At 39.9% G+C, this 15,606-nt stretch overlaps 1 protein-coding gene across 1 annotated transcript in view; it reads left to right on the forward strand.

Annotated features, from left to right (window-relative positions):
* The first annotated feature begins 4,536 nt into the window (after window positions 1-4,536).
* Window positions 4,537-15,606, forward strand: part of CCDC148 (coiled-coil domain containing 148) — a 146,120-nt gene continuing 135,050 nt past the window's right edge. The window contains 3 exon segments of the mRNA XM_060151487.1: window positions 4,537-4,584; window positions 7,302-7,397; window positions 7,472-7,653. Coding sequence (XP_060007470.1) covers window positions 4,537-4,584; window positions 7,302-7,397; window positions 7,472-7,653 — 326 coding nt within the window.

Below are 15,606 nucleotides of genomic sequence, written 5' to 3' on the forward strand. Positions count from 1 at the left end.
AGAAAAACAAAATTATATAGACTTTGTCATTCATACTTCCACTATAGAAACAAATCAGTCCCATTTTATCAAAATGTCACCTTTTATGGAGAGAACTTTTGAGCCCATTGGAAATTTTTTTTTAGATTTGCATAATTGAAATATGATAAAAACAAAAGCCATTAGGAAGTTTTAATTATTGTGCTCACTGATGCAGGCTCAAATGTAAGGATGCTGGAGAAAGTTTTTTATCTTGGCTGTTCCACACCCTTCTTACCGTGTATATACCTTGTTCTTGAGCGAGATAAAGGAGGCACATAGATTTCATTATGGAAAGTAATTCTTTTGGCTGACCTGGAATGACACAAAGGTGATGGAAATGAGGAATATTCAAGTAATAACGTTATGTCTTGAAACTTGTAAGCGTTGAAAATTGGACAAAAAAAAAGAATTCCAAGATAACTTTCTGTGTTATTCTAGAATGTAGGCTAATTACAATGTGTATTCAGTGAAATTAAAAACTATTAGTGATAGGAGGAAAGTTCGAGAAATGGCTAGAAAGTTCGAGAATTTAGGGACCACCAGAAAATCAGGAGTTTAAATTCTATCAGTGTCTCCCAATCTTTAAAATCTACATTCCCTTTTAATAAAAGATGGAAAGTAAAATATTCTTACTCATCACCATAAGAGACTTCCATCTGCGAATTTCAGGTCCCCAGCAGGTAAGGGCCTCCAATGACATCTGACTTTTGCTGGGTAACTTAGTGTATGCCGTCGTATGTTAAGTACTTTACATGGTTTGTTTCATTTACAGTGACCCTACGGAGTAGGTATCATTGTTATCCCATTTTACAGATGAGAACCTTGAGGTTCAGAGGATTAAAATTATTTGCATAAGGTAAACCAGCTAGTTTTTGTGGAGGTGGTATTGAATCACTTGCCTTTAACTCCTGTGCTCGCTGACCTTGGAGCTGTGCAGCTTTTTCTTTTTTCCATAGGGTTCCATTCACATCACCTGAGATCTAAATGGTCTAGGCTTACTAGAAAAAAAAAAGGATTTGTCAAACCTTAATTCTTTAAAATCTGTTGTAAGGAAACTAGACAATTAAAATTTCAAAATATAAAATTACATTTTAAATTTATAGAATTTAATATTTAAATTTATAAAATTATATTTACTATGCTTTCCAAACTATACCCCTTGAAGACCTTGATACACTTTGCCAGGAGTGCTTTCTTCCTTGTTTCAGAGTGACTGATTTTGAAATTAAAGAGGAAGTTATTTATATTGGCCATGTGGTAAAGAATTGCAATTATTATTTTAATAAGAACTTCTGACTAATAAAGTTTGAGGGATTTATTTGTAAGCCTTACTACTTTTATTGTAGTTTCTGTTAGAAATATATGTGGTCTCTTACAATATTATTTTTAAAGTATTACCTTTATACAGAATATATCATGGAGCTTTACCAACAACAATTAAATATTGTCTGGAAAAGTGTCTTTAAAGATGAAATTGAGGTCAGTATTCATAACTGTGTGACTCAGGCCATCTGAGAATTCGCTCTGAGTCATTCCTTAGCCAACAGTTGTGAGATTTCCCTCTCTGCCCTCTGTGGTACACAGCTTGGGACAGACTCTTAAAAGAGAGAGAAGCAGATCAAATAGCTAGTCTGAGGTACCAAGCTGTCTGAACTGCTGAGTTCCTTCCTTATTGGAGGGATATGGCTCTGGCCTTCAGCCTGCTCTGGTGCCCTAATTTTCTGCTGATCTCCTGGCTGTTAGTTCCACTAAGGAACTTTAACATCCTCTCTTACTCTGCCTTTCACAATCCATGCCCCTTTGCTTATTGTTTGCATAAATGGCTTTTGATTCTACCAGTCTCCAGTGCCCCATGTTTTCCTTGTTCTGCCGAAATTAATAACTAAGTGTACCCTAGAAATCCTAGGAAGCTCTGGGTAATTTTTGAGGTTCTGAGAAGACTGACTGTACTACACCTAGAACTTTGGCAGCATCCTGGGAGGACGAGGACCTGTATGAAAGTAGAGTCCTGAGAGTTCAAAAATGTCCTCACCAGGCAGGTGGTTGCATTGCAACTGGGCATATCTAGGAAGTGGATTAATATATCCTCTAGGCAAACAGTCACACAAAATCTCAGGAGAATTTTTGTAGTATCATCAGATTCAGTGGTACCAGAGGACAGGCCAAGTAACAGTAGGAGGTACTTAAGTTGGTAGATCTGGATATGGAATGTTGCCTTACATTTGTCCCCTATTCAGATGTGGAGACAGTTGTCTGTGCTGCAGAGTTCTGACTTGGTGAACACCTGGGACTGAGTCTACATGTCAGTGGTGAACAGGCAGGGTTTTCCTCCCCAGAGTTACCATTTTAATGCTCTTGAGTGCATCGCAGTTTTTATCTATATTTCCTAAATCATATTCTACAAAACAGAAATATTCTTCAAGATACTCCATGGAAAAAAAATTTTTTTAAAAATTAAAAAAAAAAAGATACTCCATGGAGAATAATGAATTTCATCATCCTAAAAATTAGGAAAATACTTCATATTTCATCCCCTTTTTGGAGAACCTCAATGTACTTTAGCATAATCAAGTTTCTGAGAAATCCTGCACTATGGAAACTTGTCTGATTTGTTTAGTTCACCATTTCCCAGTTTTTCCTAGCATCTTATTGATGTTTCTGTTTTACAGGACACAATTTGGGAACGTTGGCCTGCATTCACAAGCTAGTCTCAGAGTCGTGTAGTACTTGCTCCTGGATTTTGTTAGGCAATTAGGACAATTAGAGAAATAGGCTGGTCTTGTCTGATGGTTCAGGGTTGTTAATCTACAAAGCCAGGATGGAGCTTACTAGAATTATTATATGCACAGTAGCAGGTTGATCTCCTGTATGAACAAAGCCACTTCTCCTGTTGGTTTTTGTGTTCTGCTATGGCCTTCTAGATGCTGAAAATATAAGAGGGCTGACCTAAATGGTTTAAAGTGCTATATTTTTGTTTTTAAAAATCCATTATGAAATAACTTGTGGGTTTACTCCACTATTATGCACTTATTCTCCATATAACACTTTCAAATGTAATCTTAAAAATACCTTTGACTGGGACTTCCCTTGTGGTGCAGTGGTTGAGAATCCGCCAACCAGTGCAGGGGACACGGGTTTGAGCCCTGCTCCAGGAAGATCCTACATGCCACGGAGCAACTAAGCCCGTGTGCCACAACTACTGAGCCTGCGCTCTACAGCCTGAGAGCCACAACTACTGAGCCTGCATGCCACAACTACTGAAGCCCGTGTGCCTAGAGCCCGTGCTCTGCAACAAGAGAAGCCACCACAATGAGAAGCCCGCGCACCACAATAAAGAGTAGCCCCCACTCGCCACAACTAGAGAAAGCCCGTGTGCAGCAATGAAGACCCAACACAGCCAAAAATAAAATATATAAAATTAAAAAAAAATACCTTTGACTAAGACACATGCTAGAAAAATAGACAGTAAGTGTCATCTACAATAGGACCCCTCCTTTATATATACAAACAAAACACTGTCCCACATTTGTGAATTGGCTTAGAAGATGATGGCACATATGTAATATAAAATACTCTGCAGCCACTAAAATAAATGGCAATTATGAAAATTATTTAGAAATATCTTAAAGTAAGTTAAAAAAGAAAAACCCGAATATAAAATGGTAAATATGCCATAATTACAACTAGTTAAAATATCCATGCATGTAGACAAGGGTTAGAAACTTATAGGCAAAAATAAAAATAATCATCGTATTAGTGTGGTAATTGTTGCTATTTTCTTATTTTATACCATTTAAAATATTGTATCTTAACAGTCATAATAAATCAAAACTCTTTTTATGATTTTATTAAACCTGCCATAAATAAGGGATAGACTGCAATATTTTTAGATGTCCATCTAGAGCTGGTTATAGTTTTACTCTAAAATGACTATATTTAAATAATATAGTAAAAGATTATTGAGATTTATTATGTTTTTGGTGTATAAAAATATATACTTTTACTCCCATTTCCCTAGGTCAGGACCTCCTCATCTCTGAACTTTTTAAATAACCTCCTTGTTGATCCAGGTTTGCCTGATCCCCTCGTCTTCATCTTCCACTTTTATTCTTCACCCTCCTTCTAGCCCATCCTCCATCTTGCTGCCTTGGAAATCTTTCCAAAACACAGATCTGAGCTGGCATGGTCAGTTTAATATCCCTCAGCAGCTTCCCAGTGCCCGGAGCTCTCTCAACCCGAAATAGTGCCAGGATGTACCCCGTCCTTGCCTTGCTCACGCTGTTACTTCTCCTGGAGTATTCACTTATCTCAGTGTCCTGGCAAGTACCTAATCCATATTAGGAATTTAGTATGTGGTCTGAATTAGTGAACAGGTGAGTAAAACCACATTAGATTGAGTGTTTCTACTGTTAGTTATTTTTTAAACCTATATATATGTTTATGATTGTAAAAGAATTGATTGAGATAATGTCTATTTCAGATGTAAACTGGAATCTGAAATAAAATCCTTACTCGATGAAGAGAACATTGGAAATGAATGTCTTTCTGACCTTATGAATTTCGGTAGGTTTTTTTTTCTTTTTTGGTTCCACATTTAAAGGGGAGCTTTGTTTTGAAAATGAAAGTGGGCCACACACTTCATGTTCTTTTAATATTGCTGTTTGCTTTTTTCTAAAGGAATCCAAAAATAATCTGCATCTAATGACCTGTTCTTGAAGAAACTTAAAATAATAATGTGTTGCTTCGATTTAATTTTGTTTCACCATAGAACAAGAGTTATCAGAACAATGGTGCACATATCTTAAAAATGTAATAAATCCTCTTCAGCAATTGAGAGCAGATCTAAAATACAGACAGCATCACATTTCACAGCATTCACACTCGCACAGTGAATCCAACTCTGTGAAAGTACTGGAAGAGGTCAGTATATTTCCTTTACTTTTTTTTTTTTTTTTTTTTTGCGGTTCACGGGCCTCTCACTGTTGTGGCCTCTCCCGTTGCGGAGCACAGGCTCCGGACGCGCAGGCTCAGCGGCCATGGCTCACGGGGCCAGCCGCTCCGCGGCATGTGGGATCTTCCCGGACCGGGGCACGAACCTGTGTCCCCTGCATCGGCAGGCGGACTCTCAACCACTGCACCACCAGGGAAGCCCTCCTTTACTTTTAATAATGTAATATTTTATTTTTATCCCAGTTAGAAGAGTTGGAGATAAGAAACATGTACACCTTATGTATATAAATAGAAGGTATAGCAAATTCTATCTACTCGGCATCTTAAACATATCCCTGAATCTGTCCAAACATGCTAATTTCTCCCCGAGAATGTTTCAATGACCTCGTAACTGGCCTACCCGCTTTCATTCTTGCCCCTCCTTCCAGGGTATTCTGAAATCCTATCATAGGGGAGGGGATCAAGTTTTCCGCCTGGTAAATCCCTTCAGGGCTCCTGCCCGCCCACAATTCCTCCTGCGATAGGGGCGGGGCGGGTGCGCAGCCGTTAACGGTTATCAAGAGATCGTTAGCGCGAAACCGTTAGCGCGCGACCACGAGCGAGTGACCCTTAGCGCTGCGGTTGGAGGTCCCGCTCCGACACCAGTCAGCTTTATGGTGGTCCTCGCGGCAGAGAATGTGGTGAGAGGCGGATCGCAGCCTTCTCCTCCGGACCCTCCAGGCCCATTGGCCATGGGCCAGCGGTGAGCTGGGGGCGCCCCGGGACAGCTGTCGTCTGCGGAGCTCCAGAGCCCCTGCCACGGCCGCTCACTGGCCGGGCCCAGGCCTTGAAGCAGCCGCAAACCTCTCCTCCATTCCCACCTCTGAGACCTAATGGCGGCAGCGGTCTCCGTCGTCGCAGTTCGTGGGTCCCGGCCCTGTTTGGGCGACCTGAGGGCAGGCTGGGCCCTGGGCGTCTTGCTCGCTCAGTGATGTCGGTTGGGCAGGGTCTGGGGACCCGGCCCTGAGGGCACTGCCCGCTGAGATCTGTCTCCTCAGCCGGGCCTGGGCACTGGCTGGAGGACCCAGACTGGGTGCTGGACCAACGTTCCTGGGTCTGGTAAGTGGCTGCGCAGGGACCCTCTCCTCTTAGCCTGGGCCTGGACCTCGGAGGGCGAAAGTTGAGCCTTGGGACCTTGCCCTTTCCTGTAGAACAGAGAATAACATTTTGTTTTGGTGGAGGTTTACAGGAACATCATGACCTGACCATGACCTGACCTCAAGAACAAAGGATCTAAAAAAAAAAAGAAAACAAAGAATCTGACACCAAGAAGTTTGCAACAACTAACCACACCCCTCTCTCACCTTTCCTGTAACGGGGCTTTGCTGAAAGCTTTCGGGGAGTTTGGGTTTTTTTAAGGCACGAGCCACCTGTCGCGTGGCATGGCCCTGCGATAAACCTTTCTTTGCGCCAAACTCTGACATTTTGGTATTGTTTGGCCTCGCTGTACGTCGAGCACACGGTAACACTCCCTGTACATTTCCCTATCCGCCTCCTTTAGTCTCACCTCCTACGTGACACCCTCTTTTTCCTACTAGACCTTGTCCCACCGACGCTGGCCTTCTTCCTATTCCTCACATAAGCCAGACTCCTTCCTGTCTTGAGGCCTTTGCACTGTTTCTTCTGTCCTACTCATGGCCCTTTTTGTCTTTTAGGTCTTAGCTTAAATGTCCTCTCCTCCGAGAGGCATGAGAGAAGACCCAGTCACTCCCTATTACCTCAGTCAGTTTTTACCTCACTTACCTCGTCCTGATATTTTCTTACTTACTTTTTATGAGTTTAAGACTATCTTCCCTGACTAGAGCATAAGTTCCATTATCATAGCTGCCCTAGATGTAGGCTTTTAGGTGATTTTTCTTACTTTATTTTTCAGTTATTCTGTAGTATTGTCATATTGCTTTCATAAATAATAATTAAAAATAAACATTAAAAATCCATGTCCATCTGGGGATTGGAGGCAAGGATGCAAGGAAAGGAGTGGGTGATTAAAGCAGAGGCAATCTGGAAAGCTTTCTGCTTCATCACAAACAAAATCCAAATGTGAGTGCAGAGTGGCTGTGACTGAGCCCATTTTGGGTTACGTGTCTAGAAGCTCCTTTAAGGCTCCTTTGTCTGATGGGCACTGCTTGGCTATGGCATCTCTTGAACCCTCTTCCATGGGTCCTCAAAGGGACTTTCCCTTATCTAATTTGTCATCATTTAATGGCTTTTGAGAAAAATTCCTGTGACTTTAAATATAAATATTGGATAAATCAATAATTTGCATACCACTTGTTCTAAATGTCCTATAGGTTGACTTCGTGAAGAAACAATTGAAAGCCGTCTATGAAAGACTTAGGCTAGAGCAACAGAAAATAGAAAATTATCTTTCAGACTGGAGTTTGAAAGTAAGTGCGATATAGGTAGTAATTTATCAATTTGTCATTTACATTAAATAAAATAATCATACAATTTTTTTCAGACACTTGATCATTCTTCAGAAGAAAGAAGTAACCTGCTTAGTGAAATGCCCGTGGAATTAGAAACTTTGGAATGTCCATACCCTGACTTGAAGTTTTCAATCCTTAATGAATTCTGTAACTTTACAGAGAAATATCAAAAGAAACTTCAAGATTTTGATATGCAGTTAGAAGATATATACAGGTAATAAAACTACTTGAATTATCTAGATTTTTGCCACCAAATTTTAACTTTTTTCGGGGTCACTATACTTCCTGTTTACTGTTTTCATAGATACTTTGCGACTGGAATATGACTATCAATAAATGTTTAGATTTACTATTTGTTGAATAGAGAGGTTTTTTTTTTTCTCCAAAGTAATTTCCTTGAAATAATGGTTTTAAAGATTTTTATAAGGTTGAAACTTGATGAGAATATCCCTCTTATTTATCTCTTTACTACACAGGTAAGAAATAGTTTTCAAACATGAATTTTTGATAACTATGAATTTTTATTTCAAGATGTGAAGCTCTTCTTCAATGGAAATTTACAAATCAGTACTAAAAATTGATTACAATGGAAAATATACCCATGGAATTATGTTACTTGTAATCTACTGTGATTTTGCCCTATAGTGAACACAAAGTATGTTTTATAAATTTTTTTTTTAGAAATTGAAGTTTAAAAAAGTGCATTTACAATATTGTGTTATTTTCATGTATACAGCAAAGTAACTCAGTTATATATATACATATTTTTTCAGATTATCTTCCATAATAGGTTGTTACAAGATATTGAATATAGTTCTCTGTGCTATACTGTAAATCCTTGTTGCTTATCTATTTTATGTATAATAGTTTATATGAGTTAATCCCAAACTCCTAATTTTTCCCTCCCTGTCCCTCCCTTTCCCCTTTGGTAACCATAAGTTTGTATTCTATGTCTGTGAGTCTGTTTCTTGTTTGTATATAGATTCATTTGCATTATTTTTTAGATTCCACATATAAGTAATAGTATATAATATTCATCTTTCTCTGTCTGATTTAATTGACTTAGTATGGTATTCTCTAGGTCCCATCCTTGTTGCTGCAAATAGCAATAAGAAAATGCACTTTCGATTGTATCCTGAGAATGACAGTCCTCTTCTGAATGACAACTATAATGTTAACTGACTTAAAATTCAGTGTCAGCAGGGCCATCTTCTCTAGTGTAAATTTTATATTAAAATTCATTTAATGAACAAACCCAGAAATGCCACCCTGGGTCAGTAGTCTACTTCATGTAGTTTTCTGTATATGAAGTTTCTGGGAAACGTTTTGTAGCAAAATATGCTTTTTATTATATTGACCTCAAAAATTTCCCCGAAGAATATATACCTGAAAAGAAAGGAAAACTATTGAAGGGACACATGTATAGTAAATTAGCAATAGAAGTAAAAGGCTCTTCCTTTGAAATGAAAGAAGATGAATATGACAAGTATTAGTATTTCTTATATATATATTTTTTTAATTAATTTATTTTAGTTTTTGGCTGCATTGGGTCTTCGTTGCTGCATGTGGGCTTTCTCTAGTTGTGGCGGGTGGTGGCTACTCTTCGTTGCGGTGCGCGGGCTTCTCATTGTGGTGGCTTCTTGTTGCGGCTCTCGGTGCATGGGCTTCATTAGTTGCGGCATGTGGGCTCACAGACTCTAGAGCGCAGGCTCAGTAGTTGTGACTCATGGGCTCTAGAGTGCAGGCTCAGTAGTTGTGGCTCACGGGCTGTAGAGCACAGGCTCAGTAGTTGTGGTGCACAGGCTTAGTTGCTCCATGATATGTGGGATCTTCCCGGACCAGGGATTGAACCTGTGTCCCCTGCACTGGCAGGCAGATTCTTAACCACTGCGCCACCAGGGAAGTCCCTAAATGGGCTGTTTTGAATAAATAGAGGTGGTGGGCATCAGAAATCTGTGGCTGGTGGGGAGTAAGGCATGTAAATGCACTGTTCTAACTAGCGCAGTGAATTATATATTCAATTGTAATATTTACTGGACTCTCATTTGCCAGTATCTGCCATTATTTTGATAAGGCCATTTCCCCTTTTGGTTCTAGTTATTAGGCCTTGTGAGAATTCACATAGATTGTATACATATATGTGTACACCTGCACAAGTGAGTGTGTGCATATTTTAAACAGGTGCCTACTGCTACAACATAAGAAGGCTGAAAGATCTAGGGGACATTTTTAAATTGTGAGAAATTTTCGTTGGGCTAAAGGCAGTGGACATCATGGTTAATCCCCAATATTTATTTTAATTCCTCCTATTTTGTAGCAGCTTGCCAGTTTGGGTTGGAATGACTCCAACCCCAGATCCAAAGGTAGACCCTGATTGGGAGTGTGCACCAGTCCATAACTTCATTCCCCCCGGTCACAACAATTAGCTCAGGGTGGTCCAAATCTAGGCAAAGCTCAGAACTTTTGTTAGATACTTGTGAGGGGTAGTGCATTTTTTTCCCTGTGGATCTACCAGGAAAGTACATGGCTGTGGTTGCTGCTGGCAGCCATCTTGTGAATGAAGGACAACAGCACGCAAGGAGAGGAGAGGGCCCAGACAGTCATGGGGAAACTGGTCTGGTACCGTGTTTGAACTGCATGGGAAGCCAACCTCACTGCTGAATTTTCAAGGGCAATTAGTCCATATTAATGTCTTAAACCAGTTTGAGTATAAAATTCCTAATTTTATATAATAGTTGATTTGATTTCAAAATATCCATGACTCATGAAATTAATCTGTCAATTTAGTACAATTGCAATTGAAGAATTGTTCAACATTATTCCAAAATTTATTAGGAAGATTAAGCTTGTAAAATCACCCAAAGTGAAGAATAACTTCTTCAAAATGAAGAATAACTAGGGTGGGGGAATGGTAAAACTTGCACAGCCAAATATAAATATATATTTTAATATCAAAGTAAATTAGGAAGTTCATATGTCTGTAGCAGATCAATGGAACAAAATAGAAATACAGAAAACAGAAAATATCTATAATAATTTAATTTATTATAAAGGTAAAATTTTTATACTGTGAGGGATTATTTATATGACAGCACTAAATAACAGGGAATTAGAAAGTTAGGTTAGATCTCTTATTCCTTATGACTCAGTAAACTCCAGGTGCATAAAATGTGAAGAAGAAAATAATCATAAAAGAATTAGATAAAAATAAAAACAAGTATTAAATAATCTTGGAGTGGAGAAGGCCTTTTAAAAACACGTTACCTGCAGTGAAAATCATAAAGAAAAAAATTAAATAAATGCAATGACATAAACATTTAATAATATATAACGAGATGTTTCCTCAGGCAAGTATTAAATCTTTAAAGAATCAAAGGGACTTCCAGTTCTCTGTCCAGCAAGTAAGGAGCTTAGAATTTGCCACTCTGCTCTAATGAGGAGTAGAAAGCTGAACAAACTGGAAAATCAACAACTCTTCTTAACTACCTCAGAGAAGTTAGGTCACAGGGCAAACCACTGCCCCCAGAGCTGGAGACACAGGTGATACAGAGAATCACAAATTACCTGAGAGGAAACTGGTTTAGCAGAAACCTTCAGGGGAACCAATGTTGGGGTAGGAACACCTGGACTATAATTGAGGAATTGCTTGAAGCTGAGTTGTGGACAACTTTGAGAGTTAAAAACTCTAGGGGGCCTTAGTTAAGGGGGATGTCAGCACACTTTTGTGAGTTTTGCCTCAAGAAGTTCTACCAGGTACCCACAGTGAATATCTGAGAAAAATCCCCTCATGCCTCTGAGGAGGGAGGGGAAAATGAATCGTTTGGAAATACTCCAGAGCATTCTGTTCTTAACAAAGGCTGCCCTCAGGAGAAACTATTTTATTGGAGCCTAAATTGCTACAGTTTTATCAGAACCTAACCTACCTGGGGGCAGGAAAATACACAAGTCCAGCAGCGCTAGCCTTACATGTTGGGGACGGAAATACCCAACTCCAGCCATCCTGTCCCACCAAAGGGAGGGAAAACTGAGAAGGATTTGTAGAGTTCATAGTCCCCAGATTTTCGACTGTGCTGAGGGTCAGTGCCCCTAACCCTCCCCTCCCTACCCATCTTCCATGTTGTCAAAAGGTCAACTGTATACTTGAATATACAGTGATTTATTTTTAGTTATTCATTGTAGTAGCTGAAGACTGAGGAAACAATCTTAATGTCAATAGGAACTAGTTTTGTAGATTATTGTACAACCATACAATGTATTATTTTCCAGATTAAAAACAAAAAACGATATAGGGAATTCCCTGGTGGTGCAGTGGTTAGGGCTCCACACTTTCAGTGCCGGGGGCCTGGGTTCAATCCCTGGTCGGGAAACTAAGATTGTGCAAGCCACGCAGTGTGGCCAAAAAAAAAAAAAAAAAAGTAAATACTTAGCATTCACTGATATGGAACACTTTCCAGGGGTCAGGATTAAGGTGTGATATAAGGTTAATAAGCAAGCCTTATATACAATGTACAGTACACATTGTGTAAAACAGGAAAAAGTAAAACACATACATATACATATTTGCTTTTATATGTCTGAAAAAATATGCAGAAATTGATAACATTTGTTGCCTTTGGGAATGGAAGCTAGATGCCTGGGTGGGGGGGAATGTGAGGGAGAATTTTTATTGTAACTCCCCCCTTTTATTATACCTTTAGAATTTTGAAGCCTGTGAATATACTGTCTATCCTAAAAACAAGGAATTTTTTAAGGAAAAAAATAAGGGTAAAAAACAAATGACAAATAGGAAATGTTGGCAAATATCAGGCACAAAAGATTAAAATCTCTAACATATAAAAACACTTTGCAAAATTAATTGTTGAACAGCCAGAAGAGAAAAGGGACAAAAGAGAGGAAGAAGTGACTTATCATTCATATTTTCCACAAATATTTGTTGAGCAATTACTGGCATAAAATAAACAAAAACCCCTGTACTCATGAGGTAGGTTGGAGACACACAACGAACTATAAACACCCTAGGTAAGTAAATTATCCACGGTAGTATATTAGAAGGTGATAAGTACTATGGAACAATAGTGATTAGAGGAAAAGAGAAGTTGCTGGGATTGTGGGGGAGGGGACAGACTGCAGTGTTTTTTTGATTCTTTTTGCATGTGGACCATTTTTAAAGTCCTTATTGAATTTGTTACAATACCGCTTCTGTTTTATGTTTTGGTTATTTGGCCACCAGGCCTGTGAGACCTTAGCACACCGACCAGGGATGGAACCCGCAACCCCCCGCATTGGAAGGTGAAGTCTTAACCACTGGACCGCCAGGGAAGTCCCAACAGGTTGCAAATTTGAATAGAAGTTTGGGGATAGTCCTGGTTGAGGAATCGACAGTGAAGGAAAGTCATGAAGGGGGTGAGAGGGCTAGCCATGCAGAAATATGCGGTATGAGTGTTCTAGCCAGTGTTTACTGAGGTGGGCATGTTTCTGGCAAGAGGCTTGTGTGGCGGGAATAGAGTGATAGACGGGGAGAGGAGTAGAAGGTATGGGCAAAGAAGTAAGGGTGAGGGTGGGACATTTAGAGCCTGGTAGCCGTTTATAAAACTTCTGATTTTACTCTGAGTGATATGGGAAGCTACTGGAAGCAGAAGTGTGAGGAAGTGTGCTAACTAGACCTAACTTACGTTTTAGCTGAATCACTTTGGCAGTTATTGTGTTTAAGATGGAGGAAAGGAGGGCCAAGAAAAAACTGAACCCTTAGAAAGTTAATTAAACCCAGGTGGGATATAAGGGTGGCCTGCATCAGGAAGTGGAGATGGTGTGAAATAGTCAGCTTCTGGACACATTTTAAAGGTAAAGCCAACAGCATCTGCTGACTTAAAATAAGGTATGTGAGAAAAAGAAAACAACAGAATAGTCCAAAATTTTGTGGTTGAGCAACTGGAAGGATGAAGTTACCATCAACTGAGTTGGGGAAGATTGTAAGCAAAGCAGAGGGGGAAATCAGGCATTCAGGTTTGGACATGTTGAATTTGATGCTATCAGATGTCCAAATACATCTGATAGCAGTATTTATGAAGGCAGTCAGTTATATGAGTTTGGAGTTCAGGAGAGAAATCTGAGCTGGAGATACATGTTTGTGAGTCACCAGCATGAAATTGGATGTGATCACCAAAAGAGTGTGAAGGGACAAAGGAGAGGATCAAAGACTAGTTCCTTGTGAAGCTGCACAACTCAGATAGGATTTGCACACAGCCAGAACTCTGACTGGGACTTGAACACTCGGGCTGAGACTTTCACTCAGCCAAAACTCGGATTGGGACATGAATCCATGGGCTGGGACTCAAACCCACGGTCTTTCAATTGAGATTGCACACCTGGTCTCAGGACTTAATGAAGCTCAGGGTCTTTATGTCTCAGTGCAGGAGGAATTCAGGGAGAAGCAAAGTGATAGGTAAGAAGTGAATTTATTTAGAGAGCTACACATTCCATAGACAGAATGCTGTCAGTCCCAGAAGGTGAGAGCAGCCCCAGAATATGGGATGGTTAGTTTTTACAGGCTGGGTAATTTCATAGGCTAGTAAGTGGGAGGATTATTCCAACTATTTTGGGGAAGGGGCAGGGATTTCCAGGAATTGGGCCACCACCCACTTTTTGGCCTTTTATGGTCAGCCTCAGAACTGTCATCGTGCCTGTGGGTGTGTCATTTAGCATATGCTAATGCATTACAATGTGTGTATAATGAGGCTCAAGGTCTACCGGGAGTCAAATCTTCCAACATCTTGGACCTAGTTGGTTCTAACCAGTTTATGTCATATCCTTAAAGGCGATGTCATTCTTTTAAAGGTTGTGCCCTGCCCCCTTTCCTCCTGTTTCACTTGGGTCTGCTGGCATTACATTGTCAGCAAGAAGGGTAACCAACAAAGGACACTGAGGGAAGGTCTGTGAGATACAAAGAAATGCAAGAGTGTGCTGTCCCAGAAGGTAAGGGAAGAGGGAGTGCGCAGCACCGTGAGGAGGAGGGGCGATCCACTGAGTAAATGTTGCTAGGTCAAATAAAATAGGACTGATGGTTGACTGCTGGCTCCACATGGAGGTCTTTGGTGACCATTTTCACTGAAGAAGTGGGAACAGATGCACAACTGGGTTGAGTTCAAGTGAATGAGAGGAAACAATTGAAGGCAATGAGCATAAATAACTCTTTTGCGAAGTTATCTTACAAAGGAGAGCTAGAAAGTAAGGTCAGACTTTTATGTTGTGGTTTTGTCTTTTGTTTTGCTTAAAATGGGACAAATATTAGTATGTTTGATGCCGATGAGAATAATCCAGTAACAAGATTTAGTGCACAAGTGGAGGAATAAGCATGAATGTTTCATCTACTACAGTAACGGGTGGGGATGCAAGATTCTATGGTCAGATGCTGGGAGGTGAATTGATATCCTCATGGCAGTCCATGGAACTCTGGATGGTAATTCTAAATACAAATGACAGAGAAATTTTTGAAAACCTCTCTACTCATCAAAGCAATGAAAAAATTTAAAATCCTCAGATTTTTACCTATAAAGTGGTAAAACACAAAAGAAGTTTTTAAGAATCTTTCTTATTTATTTATTTATTTATTTTTGGCTGTGTTGGGTCTTCATTGCTGTGCGTGGGCTTTCTCTACTTGTGGTGAGCGGGGGTGCGTGGGCTTCTCATTGTCATGGCTTCTCTTGTTGTGGAGCATGGGCTCTAGGCACGCAGGCTTCAGTAGTTGTGGCACATGGGCTCAGTAGTTGTGGCTTGCGGGCTCTAGAATGCAGGCTCAGTAGTTGCGGCGCATGGGCTTAGTTGCTCCGCAGCATGTGGGATTTTCCCGGGCCAGGGCTCGAACCCGTGTCCCTTGCATTGGCAGGCAGATTCTTAACCACTGTGCCACCAGGGAAGCCCAAAACAAAAGAAATTTATGCAAGTTTAAAAATATGGAAGAAATGGGCATTTTTATACAGGACTAGTGAATAAACACTTTTGGAAGACAATCTGGCAATAGGTCATCAAATATCTTTATAAGTGTAAATTCTCTTTGTCTCTTTAGAAATAATCTTAAAGGAAATAATCATAGAAGTGAAATAAATAGTTGGCTTCAGGGTGTTCAATATTGTTTTTCTTTCTTAAGTGATAGCAAAATCTTCAAAATGAT

Source organism: Lagenorhynchus albirostris, chromosome 6, assembly GCF_949774975.1.
Source record: "Lagenorhynchus albirostris chromosome 6, mLagAlb1.1, whole genome shotgun sequence".
Classification (NCBI taxonomy): Eukaryota; Metazoa; Chordata; class Mammalia; order Artiodactyla; family Delphinidae; genus Lagenorhynchus; species Lagenorhynchus albirostris.